This window comes from Chlamydotis macqueenii, chromosome W (genome assembly GCF_036417535.1).
Source record: "Chlamydotis macqueenii isolate bChlMac1 chromosome W, bChlMac1.mat, whole genome shotgun sequence".
Classification (NCBI taxonomy): domain Eukaryota; kingdom Metazoa; phylum Chordata; class Aves; order Otidiformes; family Otididae; genus Chlamydotis; species Chlamydotis macqueenii.
This window is the reverse complement of record NC_141592.1, coordinates 47,469,324-47,496,700: the sequence shown is the minus strand read 5'-3', so window position 1 is coordinate 47,496,700 and position 27,377 is coordinate 47,469,324. Positions and strand designations below refer to the sequence as shown.

Here is a 27,377-nt window from a genome sequence, read left to right as displayed (position 1 = left end):
CCAAAGGCATATTTTGAATCTGTGTAAATGTTCACAACTTTGCCCTGGGCCAACTCCAGGGCTCGGGTTAGGGCAATTATTTCTGCCTTCTGTGCGGAGGTGTTCATGGGCAAAGGCCCTGATTCTGTTACCTCTTGATTGGTGGTGATGGTGTATCCTGCATGTCAATTGCCATTTAAGACATAACTACTCCAGTCTGTGAACCAGTTTTCCCTGTTTTCCATGGGGCTATCCCTCAGGTCTGGGCAGCTTGCGTATGTTGCTTCGATGGCTTCCAAACAGTCATGATGCACCAGTTCTCCTGTGTTCCCGCTGAGAAAAGAAGCTGGGTTGACAATGTTAGTGACCACGATTTCCACATCATCCTGTTCTACTAATACAGCTTGATATCTCAGGAACCTTTGTGGAGAGAGCCAGTGCCCACCCTTTGCTTCCAGTACTGCTGATACTGCATGAGACACTAAGACAGTCATTTTCTGGCCCAGAGTAAACTTTCGGGCTTCCTGTATGTTCAGTATCACAGCTGCAACCGCCCGTAGGCATCCAGGCCAACCCTTTGCAGTGGCGTCTAACTGCTTAGGGAGGTAGGCAACTGCCCATCGATATGGACCCAGATCTTGTGCTAATATTCCCAGGGCAATGCCTTGCTTCTCATGGGAGAAAAGAAGAAATGGCTTACTCACATCTGGGAGTCCTAAGGCCGGGGCCGACATCAAAGCCTTTTTCCAGTAGCTCAGAGACTCGTTCGGTCTCCTTGTTCCACTCAAGGTGCTTCTGCTCAGTGGCTGTCAGCAGTGGTTTAACAAACAATCCATAATTATAGATCCACAATCGGCACCACCCCGTCATTCCCAGAAAAGTCTCTAACTCCTTTACTGTCTGAAGCCTCCGAGTTTGGCATATCGCCTCTTTGCGGGCCTGTCCCAAAGTTCTCTGCCCCGCACTAATTTCATAGCCCAAATAATTCACTTTACGTTGCGTTACCTGGGCCACCTTCTTGGACACCCGGTATCCCTGGAGTCCCAAGAAATTCAACAGACTCACTGTCCATGCCATACAGTCTTCCTCTGTTTTGGTGGCAATCAGGATATCATCCACATACTGCAATAATTTTTCCTTCCTCAGACGGGGTTTCCCGGGCTTCTAGGTCTTTCGCAAGCTGATTGCCAAAAATGGTAGGACTATTCTTAAATCCTTGCGGCAACACCGTCCAAGTAAGCTGGGTCTTCCAACCACTTTTAGGGTTATCCCATTCGAACGCAAACAATTTTTGATTGGCTTCATGGAGAGGGAGGCAAAAGAAAGCATCCTTCAAATCTAAAACAGTAAACCAACTTAGTTCAGGTGTTAACGCAGTCAGCAGGGTATATGGGTTTGCCACTACTGGGTAGAGGTCTTCAGTTATCTTATTCACTGCCCGTAAGTCTTGGGCCACCCTATATGACCCATGGGGTTTCCGAACAGGTAATATAGGGGTATTGAATTCAGACTCACATTCCTTTAATAATCCTAACTGCAGAAATTTTTCTATCACCGGCCGGATTCCTTCCCTATCTTCCTTCTTTAGGGGATATTGTTTAATTCTTACCGGTTGTTGGCCTTCCTTAATCTTAACTTCAACAGGTGGAGCACTTTTCGCCCTTCCAGGTACATCAGTAGCCCATACCCTCGGGTACACTTGGTTTAGGATTTCCTCATTAATTTTCCCTTCTGAGGGGAGACTGGTTAAGGTTAGACTCAATATCTGAACATATTGCTGATCTTTTACCTCCAGAGTAATTTCTCCTTTTTCAAATATAATCTTTGCTCCCAATTGTTCCAACAAATCTCTTCCCAAAAGTGCTTTTGGGGAGTTGGGCATATATAAAAACTTGTGGATGCCCTATTGTTTTCCCAGTTTGTATTCTAGAGGCTTACAAAAATATGCCTTTTCACTTTGGCCAGTCGCCCCTTTTACCATAACATAATCATTCCCCAGGGGCATCAAGGCTCGATTCAAAACTGAGTATGTTGCCCCTGTATCTACTAAAAATTCTACTTCTTTAATAGTTACATTATCATCTGGAAAATCGGCGCGGCACCGTGGGGCAGTTACGCATCCAGGCGCGGCAGACGGGGTATGGGGGGGGATGCCCTCGAGGCGGGCAGCCCCTCCTCCACCTCCCGGCGCTTTTTGCGGCGCTGCTGGGCCAGGCGGCTCCGGGCTCTTTCCCTGCCTCCTCCTCCAGCGGCTCCCGCTGTATTTACAGAATCATTACGGACGGGTACACAAAAGGAAGCACCCGTATCAACCAGAAATTTCACTCCCTTTTCCTGCCCCCCCCCCCCCCCCCCCCCCAGCTTAATTTTAGCCAGTGGATCCTCTCGGGTAGATGCCCCAGGTTCTGGTCAGTCTGATGTCTCCATTTCTGTCGGGGTATTTCTGTGCTTGGGGCGCTCATTTTTCCAATGCCCTTGCTCCCAACAACATGCACATTGGTTCCTTCCCAGCATCCTTCCACCTTGTCCCCCTCGACCACCAAATCCGCCTCTATTGCTGGAATACATTCCCCTTCCACATCCTCTAAGCCTTCCTCTATTTATCATTCCCTCTTGCTGCAGGGCCGCCACCGTACCTGTAGCTATCACTCTAGCTGCTCTTCTTTCCTTTGCCTTCTCTTGGTTCCTTACTTTCAGACATCTTTCTCCAATACTAGATGCTGAACAACACCTCTTCAACTTTCCTTTTTCCTTCTTTTTATCCTTTCCTAATGCCAAAACAAGGGGATCCTGAGGGGCCAAATTTATACCACATTCCTTTTGCCACTCAGAACGATTTAAAAACATATCAACATATACCACCTCATCCCATTTATCAATCCTTCTGAGAAACAGCATCAATTGCAATAAAGTATCATAATTCAAAGTTCCATTATTCAGATAACAGCCACCACTGATTACAATATTTAATCAGAGTCTTCTTATTCACATTACTCCCTGGAGGACCCCCAACTTCTTTCCAATGGTGCAGGATACACCCTAAAGGACTTTCTTTAATATACCTCTGCTCTGACCTTCTCCCATATTTATTGATTTATTATTTGATCCTCTTTACCACCGTACACAAACACAGCCCTTTCTTTCCTATCCCAGTCTCTGTCTAAATTTTACACTTAGGATGCTCGAAATTCCAGCCAAACTCTACCCACAACTTTTCATTACAACACTTACACTCTAGAACAAATATAGGTTTACAAGAGTTATCGTGGTGTGAAGGACACCATTCAGGACCGTCAGGGTCCCACTACAAGGGAACAAAGGAATCTACAATGACAAAACACAATAAGCTACTACCGTGGTTATAAACACACACACTTTAGATCCAATTCAATCTTTGCACACAAACAATACAATCCACACAGAAAATAGTCTCTTACACTTCTATATAAGCTCTCTTCGTGCCGACATACAAAGGTACTCACAGTGTCCACACTCTCATGGACATCCACACACTCATAGTGGCCACACAATCATACAAGAAACTTCGGAAAGAGGAAAGTCCCTTTGCTTTCTAGCCCACCTCAGAAGAATCTGGGCGGCTAGGGGCGGCTGGACAGACCTCACGCCACACACACAGTCACAGCTTTGCTCAGATTCCCGGGACTCACTCCCGCTTTCACAACACAGGCATTTACACCATAGAAGGTCCCGCACACAACATAGGATTTTTATCATGCAACATAGAAGATCACACACACACAAAAATCCTTCACACAAACAATACAATTCACACAGACACTATGGTTCAACAAGTCCAAATCAGTAGCCAACACCAAATGCCTTATTACAATATCCAAAAATCAATACTGAAAGAGATTTAACATAGCCACGGGAGGTAAGGTGAAGGTTTAAAACACTGCCATGTATATAACAAATGATCATACTGACCCCTTTCACTAAAACAGCCTCAATTCCCAATTCAAGCTAAAAATTTCCAGACATTCAAATCATACAATTATCGCTCCAGTTGACAACCTTCTAGCAGCTGCAAGTATCTTTCAAAATTGCAAGAGGCCCACTTACCCTTTTCCTGCTTCTCACATACTGGTCATCAGCAGGTCCGTCCTGGCTCCTGACAATGGGATGCAGCGGTTACCTCGGACTCACTCGATCTACCCCCAAGATTGCTAGCGGCCACTCTTATTGGTCAGCGAGTCCCCCTTTGGCGCCCCAAACCAACCTGGGTACCCACTCAACAGGGACTATGCTGCACGCCAGACGTCTCTGTGCGATTTACCAGCTGCCCTGGCCACGCGTAGCTGCCCCAGCCACGCGTACGACTTACAGGCCCCTTCTGTTAAACATACCGTTTGGCCCGCGGCTTCAGGAGGTTGTTGTCTGCTCCTGCGGTGAGCAGCTGGCAGCCGAGGCTCCTCCGAGGAAAGTGCTTGAGGCGCGCCTAGGAGCGTCTGCTCTGCAGTCGATCCCGCAGCCAAGCAGAGATCCTCCTGCCTGGCTTGCCAAACTGACGTGCGGAAAACGGACTCCACAATCTGTAAGATTGTAAAGTAGGTATGTTTATTCAGCGCTGGGCAGCACGGGGGATCGCTCCTCCAAAACTGCGCAATGTGTTAAGCAACAGGTACAGTATTTATGCATCATCCCGCGGACTTGGTTATATATTAATTAGGTTTCCGAGAAATCATTATCATAAGTTTTCCTCCCACAACAGGTTATTCCCCGGTCTCTGTGTCCATCTTGTGTCTGTGCTCAGGAGTCACAGTCTCTCTGGTGGTCTTTCTCTCCTCCTTATCACCATGTCCAGCTGCGTGGATTCAGACCTTTGTCCTGCTTTGTTCTTGCTGCCAGGGTGGTTTCTTGATGACTTATCTTTGCTGGTTCCCAATTTCCTTGGTTATTCCACCCTATCAGTTGGTTCTAAACTTCTTAAGTCCCCTTATCTTGGTCTCAGCCAGTGTGTCTGTACCCCCTCAGGGTGTTCCCATCTAACTTATCTTAGCTCTTGCTAGAGCATCCTGAAAGTATCTCCTTATGTTAAGTTTATGACTCTACTGTTCTTTCTCTCAAGGTTAGTAAATCATTGATCACTATTTATCAGCTTGATTCCTTAGTATTAAACCCTTCTTTCAAAACACAAGGCTTGTCTTCTGACATTATAACCTGCAGCCAAGAAAAAAAAATACCCTGCCTTAAAGTTCTCCCCAGAACTCCACCACTTAGAAGAAACTGTGCAGTTACTTAAGGGAAATAACCCATTTGTTTCCTCATCGACGGGTATAATCCCGTGGGCCTCTTGTAAGGTAAGGACCAGCACATCACACCATTTTCAGTAAGTTTCTCATCTCAGCCACAGAGTCCTTAGGCAGCCTGTCACCTGCTTGGTGCTGCTAAGATCCCCAGGTGTGCCAAGATCCCCAGGGCCAGTGAGGCCAGCTGCCACTCCACATCCCTGCGGGCAAGGACGAGTTGCAGTGGACAGCAATGGACACTGAGGTGAGATGGCCTCCCTCACCAGAGTCATATCAGAGACGGGACACATATCTCCCTACTTCTCAAACAGGCCGACTGAGCCCAAGCCCCTTCTCTCACACCCTACCCTCAGTCGAGCCACCCCATACTTATTCAGGGCAGGGACGGTGCAGAACTAGCAAGGCAGCCCACCTCCCATCACCCGAGTTGCAGGTGGTAAGAAAGAAGAGAATACACCTGCCCTCTGCGCACAGCTCCCCAAAACCCCGCGCAACCTAACAGCCAATAGGAGGCGTGGAGCCACGCCTGCCTTTACACATCACAAGAACTCTGCCCCACCCCCTCCAGTGCTAGGGGACGAGCAGAAGGCAGAGTTTTCGCAGACGCCATTTTAAAAAAAAAAAAAACAACCAAAAACCTGAGATCCCTCTCGTTCTCTTTTACCACCTTCCCTTGTCTCCACTGTTGTTGCTGCTCTTCTCGCGGTTCCTGTCAGGTAGGTCAAGCAAGCAAGGCACGTCGCAGCGGTGCAGGATGAATCGCGCTCCTCTCCTCATGACACCTAAGCCTGTCTCGCCATATTTCACACGGAGGGTGGGGCGAACTAGAGGCCATCCCTGCCCTGACGGGCAGCTGCCTTACCCAACGGGGTCGCAGTGGATCCCCACAGAGAGGAGGAGAGGAGGCGGCGATTGGGTCAGTCGCTTGGCGGTGCTGGTGGATGTGTGTGTTGGTGGTGGGAGTTGTTCACCTTTCTCTCTCGTACGTGGTGGGTTCAGGTAAGCGCAGCTCACGCGTATAGCTGATGAAGGTGGGGAGGGGGCGTTGTGCGCGCACGGGGGGGCGGCTAAGCTGGGCTGAGGGAAGTGAAGTGCCCCTCTCGACGCTGCTGTTTGATACAGTAACGCAGGAGGCCTGAGTCGCCGCTGGGCCCCAGGATTTTCCTGGATTCCCGCAGGGACAGTACTCTTCCCCGTTGGTGGGGCGGCGGAATTGGGTAGGTCCAGGAACTGCTGCGTGGAGGAGGGGGCCGTGCCTTAGCTAATATGGAGTGGCTTGGTGCAACCTGCGGGCCCAAGGGGACCCATCTGTCCTGAGGGAAGGGCGAAAAGGGTGATCTGCGTCTGTCGGCAGCCGTCGCGCCTCAGCGGCCTTAGTGCGGGCACGGCGGCCCAACCGGTGCGGCTCCCGGAGTGGTGATGTGGTGGAGGCCGGCTGCACTAACAGGCGGGCGCTAAGGCCGGGGGTGCGGCTGCCGCCGCCGCCTTCCTGGGCCTACCCTGGGTAACTGTGCATGAGGCGAGTTTTTGGGAATTATGGCGGGCAAAAAAGAAGAGGAGGGAGAGGGCTCTCGGCTGTGGCCTGTGCGGAAGTGGCTGTGTCAAACTGATTGGAGAGCGCTCTGTAGCAGGGCCTGCTTTCTTTAGGGGCGATCGCGGAATTCTTGTGGCGAGGCCGTTGCGCTCTGTCGGCTCCGTTTGAGCTCGGGTGAGGGCCGCCGAGTGCCTCCTTTGTGTCTCCCTGGGCAGAGTGGGGGAAATCTTGTGACCGCGTGGTGGTGGTTTTTCGGCTCCCGGCTCCGCCTAGCAGTGCGTAGGCGCCATTACAGCGGCCGCCATTTCTGCTGGTCCCCGCCACTGTGGAGGTGGGTCCTGGGCTGCGGGGATTATATAACGCCGCCACCCCCCCGCCTAGGGAGGGAGCGAGCTGGGTTTTCGAGTGCTTTGCGGTGGGCTGGCTGTCCACGAGGAGACAGTGGTGCGGCTTGCGCATGAGCTGTCGAAGGAGAGGCATCCGGGCGGGAAGGGCCGCTTTCTTGGAGGGAGAGGGGTAGGGACGCGCTGGCATCTCTCAGCCCTTTACTCATGTCCATAGCCGCTTTATCCTTTTGGTGCTTTCAAAAAAAACCCATTACGTTAGCCAGTTTAATCCTGTAAACTCGATTTATGCAACAGAGCACGGTAATTGAGAGCACCTTGTCTTGAAAACTATATTATGCTTTGTTCCCCTGCAGCTCTAAAATTTTGGGGAGGATCGTAAATAGAAGAGGGTCTGGAAAGACTAGCCATTTGAACCTGATTAAATTATTTGTGAGTTTACAGACTTTATTATTATTTCTCCTCTTAGTGATGCATTTGGCCTTGTTATGTTTTCTCATTTATAAAGAAAAGCTTTGCAGCAAAAACTTGTCAAATCCCCGGTTTTAGTTGTAGCGAGAATTAGACCTGTAAGTGAACAGAGACTGATCTATGCTGTTTTCATAGGCTTCTGAAGCAGTAAGCTGTTGGGTTTTGATCCCGCCCAGAACACTTGAGTTTTGTTTGGCAAGCGTGTATAAAACTGGTAAGTTCTAAAAGTAGGCATCTCTTTTTGGTTTTCCCTTTAGTACAATGTACAACTTGCTTGGTTGTTTTTTGTTTTTTTTTTTTCCTAACAAAATAGATGTACTAGCTTTTTTTTTTTATTCTGCAACAGGTTTTATCTGCATACCCAAGAATAAAAGGTAATGGAGACTGAACAACAGGAGGAGACCTTTACCAACACGGAGACAAATGGTAATCTTTTTAAAGGACTATTTTATTTTATTTGAGTGGGGAAAGAACCTTTTTAAGTCTCAGTGTTTGTAACTATTTTGGAATGCTTCAACTGTATCAAATGTTTGTATTGGCAGCATTTTTGCATTTAATCTTTTAATTTTTAAGTGTCCTGTATGGTTTTACATGGGGTTTGTATCATGAATATGTAATTTTTGTTTGGGAATATTTTAGACATGACATAAGTAACTAAAAGTTATAACTAAGGTTTTGAAAATATTTGATAGCTAAATACTTAGTACTTGTCTGGACAGTGTGATCATGTAAAAATACTGTCAGGCATATCTATTACTGTATTTTATTTATTGCAATTGTTACTTTGAAGGAATATATATGTGAAATATCACTGAATACTAGCTAAACAAAAAACTTTTTGGACATAATTAGTGAAGAAGAGTTAGGGCATTAGCATTTAGTTGATTCACGCCAGTTTTTCAAAACTTTGAAATGCTGCTTTCCTATTGTTCACCAATATTTTAGTATTGGATAAACTACTTTTGATCTTTTGGGCTTTAAGGTTTTCCCAGTTGTAAAAGAAATACTAGGTAGGTGATGCAGCACTGCTTTAAACAACATGTAAATTTTTCACTAAGTCTGCGAAATTCTTACTTCAAGTGTAGTTCATAGATTTGGAAGGAGTCTTCAATAATTAATTGACATGTAGGTTGATGAAGTAAAAACCTATTTCTGTGCTATAGATACTCAGGGTAGATGTCAGAAATTAGCGTTGGGGGTAATAGGAAGGAATGCTTCATTAGGAATACAGTGCATGAGCTTGATGTACAATTTTGTTGCGACTTAGACAGTTAAATATATGTTTGTGTTTTCCCCTCTATGGACCTGTCTACAGGCAAACGTCCTGCAGAAGATATGGAAGAAGAACAGGCCTTCAAAAGATCTCGGAATACAGATGAGATGGTTGAACTGCGCATCTTGCTTCAAAGCAAAGTATGCTTTTTCAGTATTGCTATGTTCCTGCTTATACCGTTGTTTAAGACAGTGGTGACAAAGTGTATATTGTGGTGTATGTTTAGAAAGAACATGTGCTTTATTTTATATTAAATAACTTTTTAAGAATTTGTGCATGAATGATAGCAGAAGTGTATTGCAATGATATTATCAGTAAATTTTTTCAAGGATGAGTCTTTAATGATCTATGGGACTTTTCTGATTTAAAAAAAAATGTACTCATTGAAAAATAGTTCTTGAAATAGCCTAGTAAAAATGTAGTTTTACAATTGCCACTATTGAATAACTGAGTTTATTCCTGTTGATTTTAGCAACTGGAGATCAGTGATTGTTTATATTGGCTTTACATTCTTCAGACTGTACCTACCCGAGTGATCAGTTGAGTTACATAGGTTTAAACCTAAGATTAGCATTTGAAATTATCAAATGTTTGGAGTGCAAAAGTGAAATTTGCAAACATATTTAAAAAGTGATCAAATAAATTAGGAAAATCCTTAACCTATGTAACAGGCATGGAATCCCATAAGGTATTTTTTCAGTCATACTCTAACTGTGCGATGGTTTTAACACAGAGAGAATTGCCTAGAAACTTAAATTTGAAATCATATTATTGAGTATTTTTATCTCTTTCCAAAGTTCAGTGGTAAGAGCTGTTTTGACCTTTCTTTTTCCCATGGTAAAACCATGTCAGTTTGTTTCGGTTTAATTTGAACCTTTCAAAAGCAAGACAAGCCCTGCTCCACCCCTGAATGCATATCCACAAGGTAATGCAGAAATAGATACATTGTTCTTAGCCTTCAATTAAAAAATGTAGTCTGTGCTGTATTAGCATAACATAACTTCTGAAAACTATTTTCCAGAACGCCGGAGCAGTGATTGGAAAAGGTGGCAAAAATATTAAGGCACTTCGTACAGATGTGAGTATATATGAGTTTGAATTAACACCAATTCTTTCAGAGCACTACATTGAAAACTTAATTTCTAGAAATGTATGCGATTGAGAAATTCAAATCTAGACAACAATAATCTGATTATAAGCCATTTATCATGATTGTTAGAGGAGGTAACATTAGTTTTTCAATTTGTGTTGTAATTAAAACCCAGCTTGAGTTATGTGGGAGGAGAGATTTATATTAAACCTCTTTGCTTTCAAACAGGGTTCCTCTAAATTACACACTTCAAATTAGTTAACATATTTAATTAAAAATACTGGCAAAGCTTAAAAACCTTAACTGTACTGTTTCCCATATGTGTGAATTAGTTATAGTACTATTGAAAACTAGTGGCTGGTTTAACCCAGTGATAGAGGAATTATTTAAATTCCTTTAAAAACAAAACACAAAACAACCCCACCCCCCCCCCCCCGACAAACAACCAAACAAACCCCCCCCCCCCAACAACCCTCCCCAAACACCCCCCCCCCACACCAAAAACCACACACACACACACCCACACCCCCTCCCAAAAAAAAAAAAACAAACCCCAAACCAAACCATAATGGTCCATCCTTTTTTACTTTAATAGCTTGGACATAAAGCACAAAAACATTTGCATTAAGATTGCATGATCTAAATATGGGTATAGAACAGTAAAGAAACATTTTATTCTGTTACTTGGAAGCATTTTTAAATTGTCATGGCTTATTTACCTATTCATATTTTATAGTGGATTGACTCTTGTGATTAGACACATGTTCAGCATAAATGTTATATATTTATAAAACTTGATAATGCTTCTTAAATTCCATTTGTATACACTCGTGTACTTAGCATCAGCTACAATTTTAGCAATTTTTTCAAGCAAGACTGTTCAACACAATATTTGCTAATATATCTTTACAGAATCAGTTCCATTTAAGTTCACAAACTATAGCAACTAGAATTGAGGATTAAGCTGAAATAATCAGGAATCATATGTACACTTACTAACTTTGACAGGTAGTGTTTTTTGTTTGTTTATTTTAAGTAAATATATACATCACCTAAGTCCAGATAATTGATTTGGAATACTAACTTTCCCAACTTGCCCAAGGTTTCGGTAATATGGATCTCAACAATTTTTGTGTCTACGTTCATGAGCCAGTCTGCTACTGAAACATCATTATGTTAAAAGTAAAAAGTAGTTTAGTCAGATTAAGTAACTCATTAAGATCCATACTATTAATCCACCATCGATGTAACAATCCATTATTGTGTTAGTCTTTCAGATCAACTTGAACTTGTTTCATTAACTGAGAGTAACAAGTATAGTTTGTATTAAATTAAAATTTATTGCTTTTCCCCCTTTTCCCTCTCCTTGTTTTTTTTGGCCATATATCTCCGTTACCCATGTACTGGATCGGCTTGCCCCTGCGTTGCCCACCATGACGTTGGCCCATCCGCCCCTGAACGCCCATGTGAAAACCCTGGTTGGCTATGCCCAAAAATGTGCCCGTTGCCAAATGGGTACCATACTTGACAACTTCTGATTGAATACCCATGCCCAATGCCAACATCCACGAACGCCAATGACCAATGCAGTACAATGCAAGTGTTTCAGTCCCAGACAGCAGTGGCCCTGAGCGGTATGTCCCAACAGTTTATGACTCACTGCCTGATTAGAAAGAGAGAAATGTATTTTATTACCTGCCTTTTATATAATTAAATAGTATCCCCTTATAGACCGTGTATTGTTTTTTAAAGTTTTCTGTCTTATTTTCCCCATTAAGTCTTTTTGTCACTGAACTTTTACGTGAGTTGGCCACCCAAACAATCCACTAATTTTTATTTCAATGGAAGGAGCACAGCTTCAAGCGTTGCATATTCACTGCATTATAAATAAAATTGTTTCAAGAGTCTCTTGCTCTGTGGCCCACTTTGCTCCCCTCCAACACTGTCTGTTCATAATTATTTCTGATGAAATACTAACTCTAGTTCACTTTCCTTCACTTCTCATTAGTGTTAGTTTTTGTTTGTTTGTGGGGTTTTTTTTGTTTGTTTGTTTTTGGATGGGTTTTTTTCTTGTGTTTATATTCCTTTTTTGCGGAGCCCATTAGTAATCTAATTTGTAACTAGTCTCTCAACCTTACTCCAGATATAATATTGACTACTTGCATATCCCCACTTTTTCTACAAGAAGGTGTGCCAGTTTTACCAATGTAATAGTGAGGGTATACTAAACTAGTGGTGTCAGGGAACATGAATATTCACTTCTGCTTTCAGTTCTGCGTTGATTTCTTGCCCACTTAATCTGAGCCCTTCCAAAAGCTCTTGCTTGCTCGCTCTTTCTGCAAAGCCTACATAGTCTTAAATTCATCATGCATATATATTGGGCATAAGCAAAGATGCATGTGTTATAAATCCAGTGACTAGGTTTACTTTAAATGGGGAATATTAATTGTAAGTTCTTCTATGTAGTCAGTCTTGTTAGAATTTTTTGTATGATTATGAATACTAAACTTACTTCTTCTTTTCCATATTTTCTGACGCTGGCATCTAACAGCATCTTGAGTATAAGTGCAGATACAGAGACAATTGGAGAAATCTTGAAGAAGATTATTCCTACTTTAGAAGAGGTATATCTCTTAGGTTTGTTTCTTCTTCAGAGCTATACATTTAGATTTTAAAACAAGATCTAGATGATTGTGTGCTATTTTAAATTAGAAAATAAAAACTAGCCTTTTTTGAAAGAAGGCCTGTAGCTCTCAAACTATGTGTTGGTTTTTTGGTAGATGACAGAGACAATCTCTTCCTAGAAAATTAATATTTGGAGCAGCCTCCTCCCATTCAAAACACCTGTCTCCTGACTTGTTTAGTCCACAATTTGAAGTAGCTGTATTGTAATTTCCATTCTGTCTTGGCTTTGTAAGCAAGTGTGTTGCACTTTTTGATATCTTAAACTTTAATACAATAATAATAAAAGAAATTAATAAGGAAAACTAACTTGATATCACCTCATGTTGAGGCAAAGTACTTAAACAGCTGTGATTCTATCATAGCAAATACAACATTACAGTTCAGCAGCAAATTAAATCATGCCATGGTGTTTGGAGAAAAACCTTAACAAAAACCCAGAATTAATATTTTGATTTTTCAGTTATTTTTTCCCTGACTAATATTTTATTCTTTCCTTGTATGCCTCTTACAGTATCAACACTACAAAGGTAGTGACTTTGACTGTGAATTGAGACTTCTAATTCACCAAAGTCTAGCAGGAGGAATTATTGGTGTCAAGGGTGCTAAAATCAAAGAACTCAGAGAGGTACTGTTTCCTGTTCTTTTCAGATTCTGCTTTTATTCTGTAAACAAATCAGTTTTTTTGTGTTCATAAACAGTGAGTGTAAGCATCATCTGTGCAATAATTCTTTCAGAATATATTTCATAAATTACTTCTGTGTTTTGAGATCAGAGTTACTTATTACAACTTTATAGCAAAAAGTCAGGAATAAAGTGACTGTTGGTGATAGAGACTAGGACTTACTATAATGCTTTTAAGCATATTAGCAGTAATCTTTTTAATTAAAGGATACTTTTAAAAATTAAAATGCTATTCATAACTCCTTCTGGAATGAACTGCTGAATAGACTATATTGGTGGTGTTGGACATGGAATATGGTTTAGTGTGGATGCATCTCCATAAACTGTAACAATGATAATTTAATACATGTTGGAATATTACTATAAAAAGGTGTGGGGTGGGAGTTTTGGTGGAATTTTTTTTACTTGCCTGGTGATTTTTGGGTCGTCTTTTTTTTTTTTTTTTTTTTTTTTTTTTTTTTTTGTTGGGTGTCTTGTTTGTTTGTTTTGGTTTGGTTTACTTTGGGTGGGTTAGGATTTTTTTTAAGTTCCGCTTCCTTGAAGACCACTGTTTCCTTTGTGAAGGATGATTTCTTGTGAAGGAATGAGCTTTTGTTCTAAAAAGCTAGTGGTCTCTGAATCTAGTGGTTTTTTCTGTCTTTTCCTGGCATTGTGTCAAAGGCAATTCCTGGTCAATTTAAGCATAAGCTACTAGTTGTGTGGACTGAGGAAGGCAAGATGACTAGATGTAATCCTGGCAACATTGTTGTCTTGCATCTACATGTAGATGAGCCATAATTGAAAGATTTTAAAAATTGAACTTTTCTCCTCTTCACTAGCATTTCATACAAACTGATGTAATTGCAAGTCTTAAAAATATTATATCCTTTCACATTAAACTTGTTGTAAGAACTCAGAAGCAAGCATTCACTTAAAATGACTGGAAATTTAATGGTCTAGTTTGATTGTTTCTTTAAAAATGTTTTACTGTGTGTCTTAACCATTTTGCTTTCAATAAGTTTATAAAATTGTTTAAAATACTTCTATTTGAAGATTTTTGTGTGGTGGTGGTTTTTTGGTTTTGTTTTTTTTTTTTTTTTTTCATTCTCTTCAACAGAACACTCAGACCACCATTAAGCTCTTTCAAGAGTGTTGTCCTCATTCCACTGATAGAGTGGTGCTTATTGGTGGAAAACCTGATAGAGTTGTGGAATGCATCAAGATTATCTTGGATCTTATCTCTGAGGTAATGTGTCTTAAACTTATTGTTCTTTAATTGGTATTCATGAAAGTTGAGATAATTTGGATGGAAAATTCTATTTTTAATTAGAATTCAGTGCCTCTTACTTCTCCAGTAACAAAATAAGTGTTGGACTGTTGGCACTCTTTGAAATTATTCCTGTTTTCTAGAATTGAGGTGTACCTTATGGGAGAGGGAAGAAATTTTTGGTACCAATGGACTGTTAGTCATGCTTTACATATCAGAAAAATAAGAAATTTTAAATTGGAGAGGAAGTGAGACAAATGTACGTGCCACCCATCAGTAACAGCAGTTTCTCTATCATTGTTAAGTTCTCAGGAAGCATATCACCATCCCTGCATTTCTTATCAGTATTGTGAAATCAAGAACATATTCAGAATGTATAAATTCATATTGATACATTTAATATAGATTCATAGAATAGTTTGGGTTGGAAGGGACCTTTAAGGGTCATCTAGTCCAACCCCTCTCTGCAAGGAGCAGGAACATCTTTGACTAGATCAGGTTGCTCAGAGCCCCATCCAACCTGGCCTTGAATGTGTCCAGGGATGGGGTATCCACCACCTCTCTGGGCAACCTGTGCCAGTGTTCCACCACCCTCATTGTAAAAAAATGTTTTCCTGATGTCCAGTCCGAATCTACCTCCCTCTATTTTAAAATCATTACCCCTTGTCCTATCACAACAGACCCTGCTGAAGAGTTTTTCTCCCTGTAAAATATAGTAATATATTATAACTTAATGAAATATAACAATTGTAATAGTCAGTGCTAACTGGAGGGCGTGGTGGTGGTTTTGTTTTTCTGTATGTGTCTTAGTCTCCAATTAAAGGACGGGCCCAGCCTTATGATCCCAATTTCTATGATGAAACATATGACTATGGTGGCTTCACAATGATGTTTGATGATAGAAGGGGACGTCCAGTAGGCTTTCCAATGCGTGGAAGAGGAGGTTTTGATCGAATGCCTCCGGGTCGTGGTGGACGACCTATGCCTCCATCAAGAAGAGATTATGATGATATGAGCCCTCGCAGAGGACCTCCACCACCTCCGCCAGGTCGTGGTGGCAGAGGTGGCAGCAGAGCTCGTAATCTTCCTCTTCCTCCTCCACCACCTCCTCGTGGCGGGTAAGCTGTTGCATAAATGCATTGTACAAAAAATGAAGTTGAGAAAATTTGCTAAATTGCGCTCATGTTTCCAGGACTTGTTTCGCATTCCACATTGGTAGTGATTATGCAGGATTGAGTGTGCATTGCTCTCCTGGTTTTATTTAGTGATGGGGGCTACAGTGGCAGCTTCTGAAGAAGCTGCTAGTTGTTGTTTCCCCTTTGTCCAGTGGACTCGGCCGGGCCTAGGGCAGACCTGCTGCTGGCCAGGGCCGAGCCAATTGGTAGCAGAATGTTCCCTGATAATGCCTCTGTGATAATGTATTTAAGAAGAGGGAAAACAAACAAAAGACATGAAGAAGCTGAAATGGAAGTGGGGGCAGAGAGGGGGAGGCGCGAGCCTTGTGGGCCTTGCAGCCCTCACCCTCTGGTCTCCTGCCGGGCAGCCGTCTGGGCCTGACTTGGCCCAGCCCGGCTACAAGAAGTGGAGAGGAGATGTGAAGGGAACCTGAGAGCTGTCTACCTGCCTGTTATGAAGAATCTCTTGTGAGAGGAATGACTGCAGACGCCAAGGTCAGTTCACAAGGAGGGGGAGGAGTAATGCTGCTCCTGGCCAAGATTCCCCTGCAGCCTGTGGTGAAGACCATGGTGAAGCAGGTTGTCCCCCTGCAGCCCGTGGAGGAGCAGGGATCCACCTGCAGCCTGTGGAGGGCCCACGCTGGGGCAGCTGTTCTGGAGGGACTGCACCCCATGGAAAAGTGACCCATGTTGGAGCAGTTCATCAAGGACTGTGGCCCGTGGGAGGGACCCCACAATGGAGCAGGGGAGGAATGTGAGGAGTTCCTCCCCCGAGGAGGAAGCAGCAGCGTAAAGCAACAAGTGATGAATTGACCATAACCCCCATTCCCTTTTCCCCCCTATGCTGCTCAGGGAGGGTAGAGATAATGTTAAGCCCAGGAAGAGGGAGGGGTGGGGGGAGGTTATCTTGTTCCCTTTCTCATTATCCTGCTTAGTTTTTAATAAAAAACAAATAGTTTTCTCCAGGTCGAGTCCGTTTTGCCTGTAACGGTAACCTTAATCTCTTCCTGTCCTCATCTCAAACCTTGTGCCTTTTTTTCCTTATATTATCTCTCCCTATTCCCTTGGAGGGTGGGGGGAGTGAGAGAGAGACTGCGTAGTCTGGTACTGAGTGGGGCTAAACTATTACAATTGCACCAGATAATTTTGAAAAGTATTTGAATTTAATTATCTCTTCAGTGTAGCAATCTATCAGAACTATAGTCAGTAGTTCCATAACTTTATGTAATTCAGACATTTGTGAAAGCATTAAGAAATTCATAGTTGTTTGTAAGTCATGAAAATTTGAATTAGAGTATATTAACTAGTTTATAACGTGAGTCATGTGCTGCTGTTTTTTCCCATTTTAGAGATCTTATGTCTTATGACCGAAGGGGTAGACCTGGAGACCGTTATGATGGAATGGTAGGAGTTAAAATTCATATTGTTTAGTAAATACAATTAGCACTTTGAATATCTGAGGAAACTATTCTTGAATACATACATTTAAGTGTGGGGGCATGTGTGCTTCTGATAAACTTTGATATCACAAAAAAATTTTGACTGTATAAATGGTCCCACAAAGAAGACAATTGTATTGGGGTATAAAGGGTATTTGAGATGTGATCTGCTGTGTGGTTTTGGTTTGTGGGGTGTGTTTTGTTTGGTTGGTTGTTTTCCCTACCTGCCATCAAAACCAGAGTAGAAAGTTGGTAGAGCACAGTCCCTGCAGGTTTTATTACACGGACCTTCTTGTAGACTTTTACTTTTAAATCAGAATGATAGAAATAAGAATTGGGAGGCTTTTCAGATCAAGAAAGCATGTCAGAACAGTGTTTTCCAACATATGTTAGCAGAATTTAAGAGAGCATGAATAATATCTCTAAAGAGTTCTAGTTGGTCTGGCAGATGATTACTTTTTCAAATCAGTTCTTGTCTTTATGCTGATTTCTATGTCTACAAAAAAATTACTGTAATTCCAAATGTTTTGGAGCCAGAGCCACTGATAAGTTGAATTTTAAATGAAATTAGGTACATTCAACCATGTTGGGGTATAGGGAGAATTAAAAAAGACTTTAAAGATACTCTTCCATGTTGTGCTCTGAAATGTGATTTCCTGATAATCTGGGAGGAAAATCTCTGTGGTGCCAGTCTTTTCTTCTTCCCCCCTCTCTGGTTCTGTTTGGCACATTCCTTAAGATGACAGGTTAGATGACAGTTTTGGGGTGGTTTTTTGTTTGGTTTTTTTTTTTTAATTTTTTTTTTTTTTTTTTCTTCTCTTAAATTAGTGGAAGAGAAAGTGGAGAGGAGCTATGAAATGGGCTAACCTAAATGAGATTTACACATTACGGCCTTCTGGGAGGAAGAGGCAATTATGTCCAGTAATACATACTGGGAGTACGTATTACAAGAATGTCAAAATTGGGGCACCAGAAGCCTAGCAGAAATATTGAAAGGAAAGACTTGCACTTAAAATTACCAAAACCAAACCCCCCAAAAAACCCAACACCAAAACCACCAAGTTGTCTATGCTACTCTGAATCTTAAGAAACTAGACTAAGATCCCTTGTTCATATTATGTTTTCAAAGCTCAGTTTTTGTGGTTTCATATTTGCAGCTTGTAAAACCAGTGTCAGGGTATATAAAAAGAGCAGCCTGCCCTTCCTTGGGTATCTGGTTGAGTGCAATCTTCAGCTTGGGCAATAGTGTGTTCTAGTTCTGTTCCATTCCATTTAAAATAGAAAATCGGTTTGAACTCTGTTTAGTCTGACTTTGATCAGGTTGACCTTGACTTTCTTGACATGAGTTTCTGCAAATAAGTGGGAGTAATCTCTGCTCATTTTCTATGTTCTGAAAAGCAATTTTATTTCCTCTTCACAGTGAAGTTGTTCATGGCTTTGGCTGCTTTATGCCTGAGTTTCATAGCCTGCTTACAATGAGCACTGCTTTCTGACGCAGATTGTATTAAATTTCTAGTTTTAGCTAGCCATAATCCCAATATTCTTAATTGTATAAGCAGATGAGAAGTCTTTCTATGGATTGCAAGGCTGAAGCTGGAAGTGTCATGCCAGAAATATAAGGTTTTCTTGAGCTACTATGCATTTCATATAGAAACCATTCTCTAGCAAAACATTTGAACTGGAGTAAACCAACGTCATTGTGGTTTATGAAGTAATGCATGGGAAAGGCTACTTTCAGAGAGCAGTAGTACCATTTTACATAAATGCATTAAAAGGTGTGAATAGATTTTTCTTTTCAGACCAACACCTTGGAGATGTTGAATCTACAGAAATCATCATTTTCTGTCAGTTCTCTTTGCTGCTAAAGGTGGACAAATTCAGTAGTTCAAGACTTGTAAGATGGTGAAACTTGAAATTTCTGAGATGCAACAATACTGACAGCCTTGTAAATTCTAAGATGGGAGAAAAATAATTTGGATTTTTTAATATACATTTATATAAAATCTCTATTCTGAGGCACTTTACTGAAAGACATATATGCATTGTTTCTCTTATTACAGAGGTATATATTTTAGGCTGTAACTACTCAAAATCAAATGCCTATGGACCATAATGGCTATTTTGATAGCTGAGAAAACATGAATGCATTTCCACTATTTCTTTAACACTCCCATCCCCATGGGTGCTTTAGATATACAAATGTAAAAAAACATACTGGAGGGAGGGATGGGAAACAAGGTGAAATGCATATAAAGCCATTTAATACCTTTTTTTTTTTTTTTTAATGATTAGTTCCTAATGCTTTCAAAGTATTTTCAAAGTGGAGTTAACTGAGAACTAAATCAGAATGTCTGTTTAAAAGTAGAGAGTATGTTCAGATGTCTAATCTGGTTTTGCTCATTCAAATCATTCCTACTTCTTGATATTTCTTAACGTTATATATACATGTACATATGTGTATATACAGATGCCTGTATAAGCACTTCAATAAAGTTACATACGCTAAAAAATATTATAAGTACTCATGTTTAAGAGATTTGGCATTAAGGAGCACATAAAATCAGTGAAGGAAAGATGTTTGACACATCTTATTTATCTGTATAAATACTCTTGGCCCACTCTTCTGGGCCAATCTCTTAAAAATAAGGGAAAGTTACAATAAGGAATTTGTCATCAATTGGGATTGCATGCATATTCTTTCATTAGATGTAAACATCAATAAATTCGTATTAATGCTATGCGCTTTGTCTTATCCAGTCAATGTTTCATTTGGTTTGTTTCATTTCCATTGGTTACCAGTAGTAGCTAGCACAAATGAGTCTGCAGAGAAGAAAATTGTTAATATATATTAAGTTATCCTGCACCTAGTATTTTAAGAACTGTTTTTAAATGAGCATTTATATTTTAATGTGCTATTCATGTTGTGTTGCACGTTTTAACCCAGCAAAGGCCTTTGCCTTAATAGTAATTTAAAGTGGATTCTACAAATTATAATTTTATAATTTTGTTGATTTCCCCCACCCCCCCTCCATGTTTGTTGTAGAATTCTGAAGGAAAGAAATGCTCTATATCACATTAAAAAAAATATATATATATAATTGGATTTCCGGTATAATTAGGCAGTAGTAGACTGTTAGTTTAGTTATTGGCTATATGATGTATACGGAAATGAATTAATAAAATATGAGAAGCCATGTCCTTCCTACTTGACCTGCTGTTGACATAGATATATCTATGTCAGTTACTTGTTTTATTAAATGCCTTTTCTGCATTTTTTTAATGCATGAGAGAAATAGAAGGTTTTGATATCTGAGTGTAACATCTTTTAGTATACAGTGCAGTTTTAGTACTCAAACGTGTTTAAAAAACCAACCAAACGCACACAAACTGTTTGAGCTTTGCTCTTCCCTTAGCTTTCTGATGTTCTTTGTAAGAAGAAAATATGTTTACACCACAGAAACAAGGAAGAAAGATGTGTGACCAGTTACAGTTCCCTTGCAGTGAAAGTAAAAGGGAGTGAATCTTGTAAATGGTCTATATCATGTACTTTTTGAGTCTTTGTAGTAAAGTAGTGTGGAAAAATGTTTCTTTGTATTGGTATGTATGCAGTTGCTTGTCAAGTTACCTATAAGCCTCCATGACATGGACTTAATTTGGATTCATTTCCTCTATTCCTCCTATTATGTTGTGCCTGGAAGATGATGCAGTGTCATGTGGATGCCTGTGATGACATGCAGCCACCAGAATTGGTGAGTGTGCTCATTCTTATTTGACTGGTTTAATAATTGATTTTCTGAGAAGATTATTTGAATTGGTTAAGTGATAACTGCAATTTCTTGAGATTGAACGTAGTCAGTGGCAGCTTGCACCTATTGAAAAAGCCCTAAAGCTGTCCTAACTTGGGTTATTGGCAATTTATGTCCTGAACAGCGACTCCTATACAGGCACTTAATGTTCCACAATGGAAATATGTAGCAGCACAGCCAAAAAAAGAGAAGCTTTTCTGTTGTATTGCCTCTTTTGTATCCTATTTTAGTATTCTAAATTGTAACTTTCACTGTAACTCTTGCTTTTCAACACCATGTAGGTGCATCTATTTAGGAATATGTTTTATGTTAACTTCATCATGTTAACTTTCTCCTGTTTCAAACAAGGAATATTTAAAAATAATTCTTTACTTATAGTTGTGGAATAAACTATTATGTATTGCCTATCCATATATTTGAAAGTATTCCATTTGGTTTGTGTTTATCAAACTTCTTACTCTTAGGAGGTTTAGGAAGGAAAGAGTGTCAGTGTTTATGCTGTCTAGATGGCACAGTGCTGCCAAATATTACATGTTAGTTCCTAGCTTACATAAACACTGCAGTTATAATTACTCATCTGCTGTCAAATTCATTTGCTGTTTTGTAGTCTGGAGAGGAGAAGCAGCAGAAAGGGTCAAGAAAAGGATTGCTCATTAAAACCAGTTAGCCTGAAAAAGGGATTCCCTGTGCAAAATATCAGCAGAAATGCATCTCTGATCAGCCTCCAAATTAAGTTCTAAGCAGTGTTCTTAATTCTTTTGTATTTTGCAATTCACTAAAAATTCAATTATGTTGTATTATCATCTGTATTGCTAAGCAACATGATTATACAACACAGGTTGCTTAGAAACAGATGATCAGCTGAATTATTTTTTTTTTCTGAATAGTTTCCATTTTGATGTGGTTCCAAAAAGCTAGCAGGTAAATAGTTTTGTTGAAAAAGTTGTTGCATTATAACTTCTGCAAACAAATAACTCACACAAATTCCTGTATTTGTGTAGTTCAGTGATATAAGTTGAATTCTAGAGAAGTGTGCATATATAATCTCTGCTTCTACAGGAAGATATTAAAATGGGTGTTTGCATTTAAAAGGCATTAGATCAAATTAAGTACTTGATATCAAGTACCAGTCTACAAATCCTGAAAATAAAAGCAGTCTGGAGTGCTGCATTGCAGTTATTTGGATTTGGTATATGGTAGTTTTAGCAGAACAGCAGTAATTAAGATCATGATTATCTTAGAAGGGACACAAAGGATTGTAGCATAGTCTGAACTGAGAGACCAATTAAAAAGTTGTTACTAGAGTTGACTTGGTTTTTCCTCAAGATATAGATGGAGTAGGAGGGTTAACAGTTACCAGGTAAATGTCTTGTCCCAAACTGAGACTTCAATTCCTCCTGAACTGTATAGGTAGTAGTAATAAGGCTGAACTCTGATCTTTTGATTTGAATGTTAGTTTAGTCCAAGGGTCAGGAGTAGATCAGCACCAAGAGCTGTTTACCAGCTGAATTAATAAGGTTACTTGTTAAACTGGAATGGCTGGATCTTGATGACTTATTCTTAGAGGTTTTAACAGAGCAATCTAAGAGGTTCTCATGAGATATTTCCACCACCCTTTGTTCCTGGTCTGCCCTCTTCCCCAGTTTGCCTTTAATGACACTTAAATTAAGGTTGTGGGTTAGGATTTTTGCATAAAATAGACTCAAAGTTAACAGTATGATACTTGAGATGAAAACGTGTTAACGAATCATGGCTATTTGCTATTTAAGGGTTTTCTTTCTCTTTTTCTTATAGTTTGAGGGTGGCTCTGGATATGGTAAGTTTTTATAGATGACTCTGACATGCACTTCATTTAGTCAGCAAGAGGCTTGATGCATACATTTAAATCAGACTATTCTTACACAGGGGGCCGTGGTTCATATGGAGATCTTGGTGGACCCATCATCACAACACAAGTAACGATTCCCAAAGATGTAAGTGAAGCTGACTTGCTTTCCACTTGCGTTTAAATAAATAAATAAATAACAAGTCACAGCCTTTTCTCAGACTGTAAGTAAATCCAAAAGTATTTGTGATGCTTGACAAGTACTTTTAATACAAAGCAAGTGTTTCTAAATCACCAAAAGTTTACTCTTAAGGATGTTTGTTTTGTCTTCACTTTAGAGATGCACTGAACTATTTTTTTAATTGTTAGCATTCAGTAATAGAGATGGTCTGCATAACTTGTTTTTACAAACAAGCATCTGGTTCTTCCAGCTTTATCCCACATCTGTTTATATAATAAATGTTACAGAGGATGTTTTGAGGCTGTGAAAGAATAAGCTTTAAACTAAATGGATGAAAGCTACTTGAACAGTACTGTCTTTTTGTAGAGGAAGTTATATCAAGAAATTGAAGTGACCGGGTCTGATCCATATTTCATTGCTATGTTCAGCAGGATTGTGTTTTAATTGTAACTTTTTCAGTATACACAAAGTGTGAGAAAGTACATCATAAGAATGGATAACAACTCTTTGGCCTTGTGTATGACAAAACAGAAGATATGCAAGAGAGAAGCGTTACATCACAGCAACTCCCTTGTTTCCTCTTTTGAGCTCTGGTCAAGCTCTAGAGGGGGGCCAACGGGGTAACTGAAACCAGATGGTTCTGCATTTTTAGAATAATGAAAGTTGTTTATTTAGCACTATAAAAGGCTGGACCCTCTTGCAGCGACTTTGGAGACCTCACCTACAAGTGGACGCACTGCGTAGGACCTCCCAATTGCTGGGACAGGCTCTCCAAATCCTCGCTGCAACCAGGGCTCCCCAGCAACTGCAGATCTGGATGATGGTAATGTATTAATAGGGCAATTGGTGATGTATCTTTCTTAATCACTATGCTTATTTTCATGTAGTAGTGATTAGATGCATTACCTTTAAATGCTATTGCTGTTAATCTGTTCATAATCACTACTAATCCTTTATTACCTTCTCTATTTGAATAAATCAGGTGAAACTTAATTTGGTGGAATATTTTGGTATTTGAACCTTTTCTGCTGATCCTGTTCTGTGGTAAAACAGAAATGAATGCTTTATTTTCTTCCCTAGTTGGCGGGATCTATTATTGGAAAGGGAGGACAGAGAATCAAACAAATACGTCATGAGTCAGGAGCTTCAATCAAAATTGATGAGCCACTAGAAGGCTCAGAAGATCGAATAATAACTATTACAGGAACACAGGACCAGATACAAAATGCTCAGTATTTACTGCAGAACAGGTAAGTTGAAACTTAATACTGTCCTTACTGTCAACTTTAAACTGACTTTCCTATTACTACATTCTAAAGCTCCTCTTCTCTGCAATATAGTATTTAGAAGGTTAGAAGGCAGGATTTAAGTAACTATTGAACCTAACTTCTCAAGTGGTAGTTCTGTCTTGATTATCTTTTTTTTTTTTGTTCTAACTAAAATGAAGATTCCCTCAAAACTAATCTTGATGGAACACACCTTAACCAAGCAGTCCTCTCATTTCTCTGGTGAAAATTGCTGCAAAAAGCCTACTTGTAATAAATTACATAGAACCTGTAGAAAATATAGAGGATTTCAGTGGACGTTGGTCTAGTTCTGTGTGGAAGACTAGTGATTTTGTTGTTTTTAGATAACTTAACTGACAACAAATCACAGTCTGCCATATGGCACAGACCATGCCTCTACAGGACAAGTTGAAATCAATTGGTGCTGTTAAGCAGCATTTCACACCTTGCTGGCATTACTTTCTCCTCTGCCAAATATTAAGTTTCAGACTTAGTTTGCTTAGATTTGCTTTAATAACATGTTGGCTATCGTAGCCTTTGTTAATGTTTAATGTTTGGCTTTAGATCACTAATATTTAAATATGCTTAAAATAATTATATGCCTATATTATTAGCCATTAATCTTTTAAAATTATTTACTTTTAAATGTATTGGAAATTTGTAGTTTAAGAATGCCATTGTGAATATTGATGCAAGATGTATGGTCAATCATTCTAATACATGCTTTTTTCTTTTTCTTTTATAGTGTGAAGCAGTATGCAGATGTTGAAGGATTCTAATGCAAGATTATTTTTTCTTTTTTATAGTGTGAAGCAGTATTCTGGAAAGTTTTTCTAAGACTAGTGAAGAACTGAAGGAGTCCTGCACGTTTTTGTTTTTTGGTTTTGTGTTTTTTTTTTTTTTTTTTTTTTTTAAATATCTGCTTCTGTTTAAAAAGCCAACATTCCTCTGCTTCATAGGTGTTCTGCATTTGAGGTGTAGTGGAATCTGCTGTTCACTAGATGTAATGTATTAGTTCATTACAAGTATTTGGAGGAGGGAAAGGCCGCACAAGACTAACACTGAAATTTTGAAACAGCAGCAGACAGTGGATGTTATTTTTGTTCATTGTTGGTGGTAAAGTGTAATGGTTTTTCTAAAACTATTGTGAACACCTTGTTTTATGTACACTGTAATTTTTTTTTTTGTTTTTTTGTTTTTTGTTTTTAGAGAGAAGACTGGTCATCTACATGTCCCTGGCATCCTTTGAGAGCAATGTGCAAAATGAAATGCTCTTTCTTTCTTAAGATATATTTTATGATTTTTAAATGAATTTAAATAAACCTGTTCCAGTGTTTCACCACCCTCATTGTAAAAAATTTTTTTCTAATATAAATCTACCTCTATTTTAAAACCATTACCCCTTGTCCTATCACAATAGGCCCTACTGAAGAGTCTCTCCCCATCTTTCTTGTAGGCCCCCTTGAGGTACTGGAAGACCGCTATAAGGTCTCCCTGGAGCCTCCTCTTCTCCAGGCTGAACAGCCCCAACTCTCTCAGCCTGTCCTCATAAGAGAGGTGCTCCAGCCCTTTTATCATCTTCGTGGCCCTCCTCTGGACCTTCTCCAACTGGTCCATGTCCTTCTTGTGTTGGGGGCTCCAGAACTGGACACAGTACTCCAGGTGGGGTCTCACCAGGGCAGAGTAGAGGGGGAGAATCACCTCCCTTGACCTTCTGGCCATGCTCCTCTTGATGCAGTTGGCCTTCTGGGCTGCAAGAGCACAGTGTCAGCTCATGTTGAGCTTCTCATCCACCAGCACTCCCAAGTCCTTCTCCTCAGGGCTACTCTGAAGCCATTCTCTGCCCAGCCTCGATTTGTACCTGGGATTGCCCTGACCCATGTGCAGGAGCTTGCACTTGGCCTGGTTGAACTTCATCAGGTTGGCACAGGCCCACCTCTCCAGCCTGTCAAGGTCCCTCTGGATGGCATCCCTTCCCTCCAGCGTATCAACCCCACCTCAGAGGTTGTTGTCATGGGTGAACATGCTGAGGGTGCACTCTATCCCACTGTCCATGTAGCTGACAAAGATGTTGAACAGCACTAGTCCCAATACTGACCCCTGAGGAACGCTACTCGTCACCAGTCTCCACTTGGATATGGAGCTGTTGACCACCACTCTCCGAGTGTAGCCATCCAGCCAATTCCTTATCCACCATCAAAGCCATGTCTCTCCAGTTTAGAGAAGGATGTTGTGCAGGATCGTGTCAGCATCAGACTTGTGTGACTTTTAAAAAACCGTGGCTGGCAGCTTGGCAATTTCATCTGCAGTTCCCTCAGGACCCATGGATGCATCTCATTGGGCCCCAGGAACTTGTGCACCTTCAGGTTCCTCAGGTGTTCCTGAAACTGCTCTTCTGCTACAGGGGGCAATTCTTCATTCTCCCAGTCCCTGCTTGTGCCTTCCACAGCTTGGGTGGAGAGACAAGAGCCCTGATGGGTAAAGACTGAGGTAAAAAAAGTCATTAAACACCTCAGCTTTCTCCATGTCCTGGGTGACCAGGTCACCCATTATTTCTGGAGAGGGCCTACATTCTCCCTGGACCTCTTTTTGTCCATGAAGTGCCTATAGAAGCTTTTCTTGTTGCTGTTGATGTCCCTGGCCAGATTCAGTTCTGTCAGGGCTTTAGCCTTCCTCACCTGATCCCTGGCCACTCACACAGCCTCTCTGTATTCCTCCCAGGTTGCCTGTCCCCTCTTCCACCCTCTATAGGCTTCCTTCTTTACTTTTAGTTGGTCCAGGAGCTCCTTGCTCATCCACACAGACCTGGCATTTTTGCCCGACTTGTTCTTCATCAGGATGCACCTCTGCTGAGCTTGGAGGAGGTGATCCTTGAATGTGGACCAACTTTCCTGGGCCCTTCTTCCCTCCAGGGTTGCATCCCATGGCACTTGGCCCATCAGGTCCCTGAAGAGGCCCAAGTCCGCCTTCTTGAAGTCTAGGGCAGAGAGCTTGCTGCATAGTTTCCTTGCTGCCCTGTGGATCTTAAATTCCACTGTATCATGGTCACTGCAGCCAAGGTTGCCCTTGAGTTTCACATCCCCCACCAGCCC

The 27,377-nt window shown here is 40.8% G+C and overlaps 1 protein-coding gene across 1 annotated transcript; it reads left to right on the top strand.

Annotated features, from left to right (window-relative positions):
- The first annotated feature begins 12,456 nt into the window (after positions 1-12,456).
- On the top strand, positions 12,457-25,622 carry LOC147596758 (heterogeneous nuclear ribonucleoprotein K-like). Its single transcript, XM_086769439.1, has 10 exons — positions 12,457-12,585; positions 13,158-13,271; positions 14,424-14,552; positions 15,384-15,691; positions 17,098-17,152; positions 20,886-20,936; positions 22,788-22,809; positions 22,884-22,966; positions 24,080-24,249; positions 25,031-25,622. The coding sequence occupies exons 1-10, from the start codon at positions 12,457-12,459 to the stop codon at positions 25,062-25,064; spliced, it is 1,095 nt and encodes a 364-aa protein (XP_086625565.1). The 3' UTR covers positions 25,065-25,622.
- The last annotated feature ends 1,755 nt before the right edge of the window (positions 25,623-27,377 follow it).

What these genes read in the sequence shown, in the direction of transcription:
- LOC147596758 (XM_086769439.1), top strand. Translation starts at nt 12,457, where the DNA reads ATGAATACTAAACTTACTTCTTCTTTTCCATATTTTCTGACGCTGGCA. An exon ending in AAATCAAAGAACTCAGAGAG is followed by an intron (nt 13,272 to 14,423) that starts GTACTGTTTCCT and finishes TCTCTTCAACAG; the next exon opens with AACACTCAGACCACCATTAA. An exon ending in TGAGGGTGGCTCTGGATATG is followed by an intron (nt 22,810 to 22,883) that starts GTAAGTTTTTAT and finishes CATTTAAATCAG; the next exon opens with ACTATTCTTACACAGGGGGC.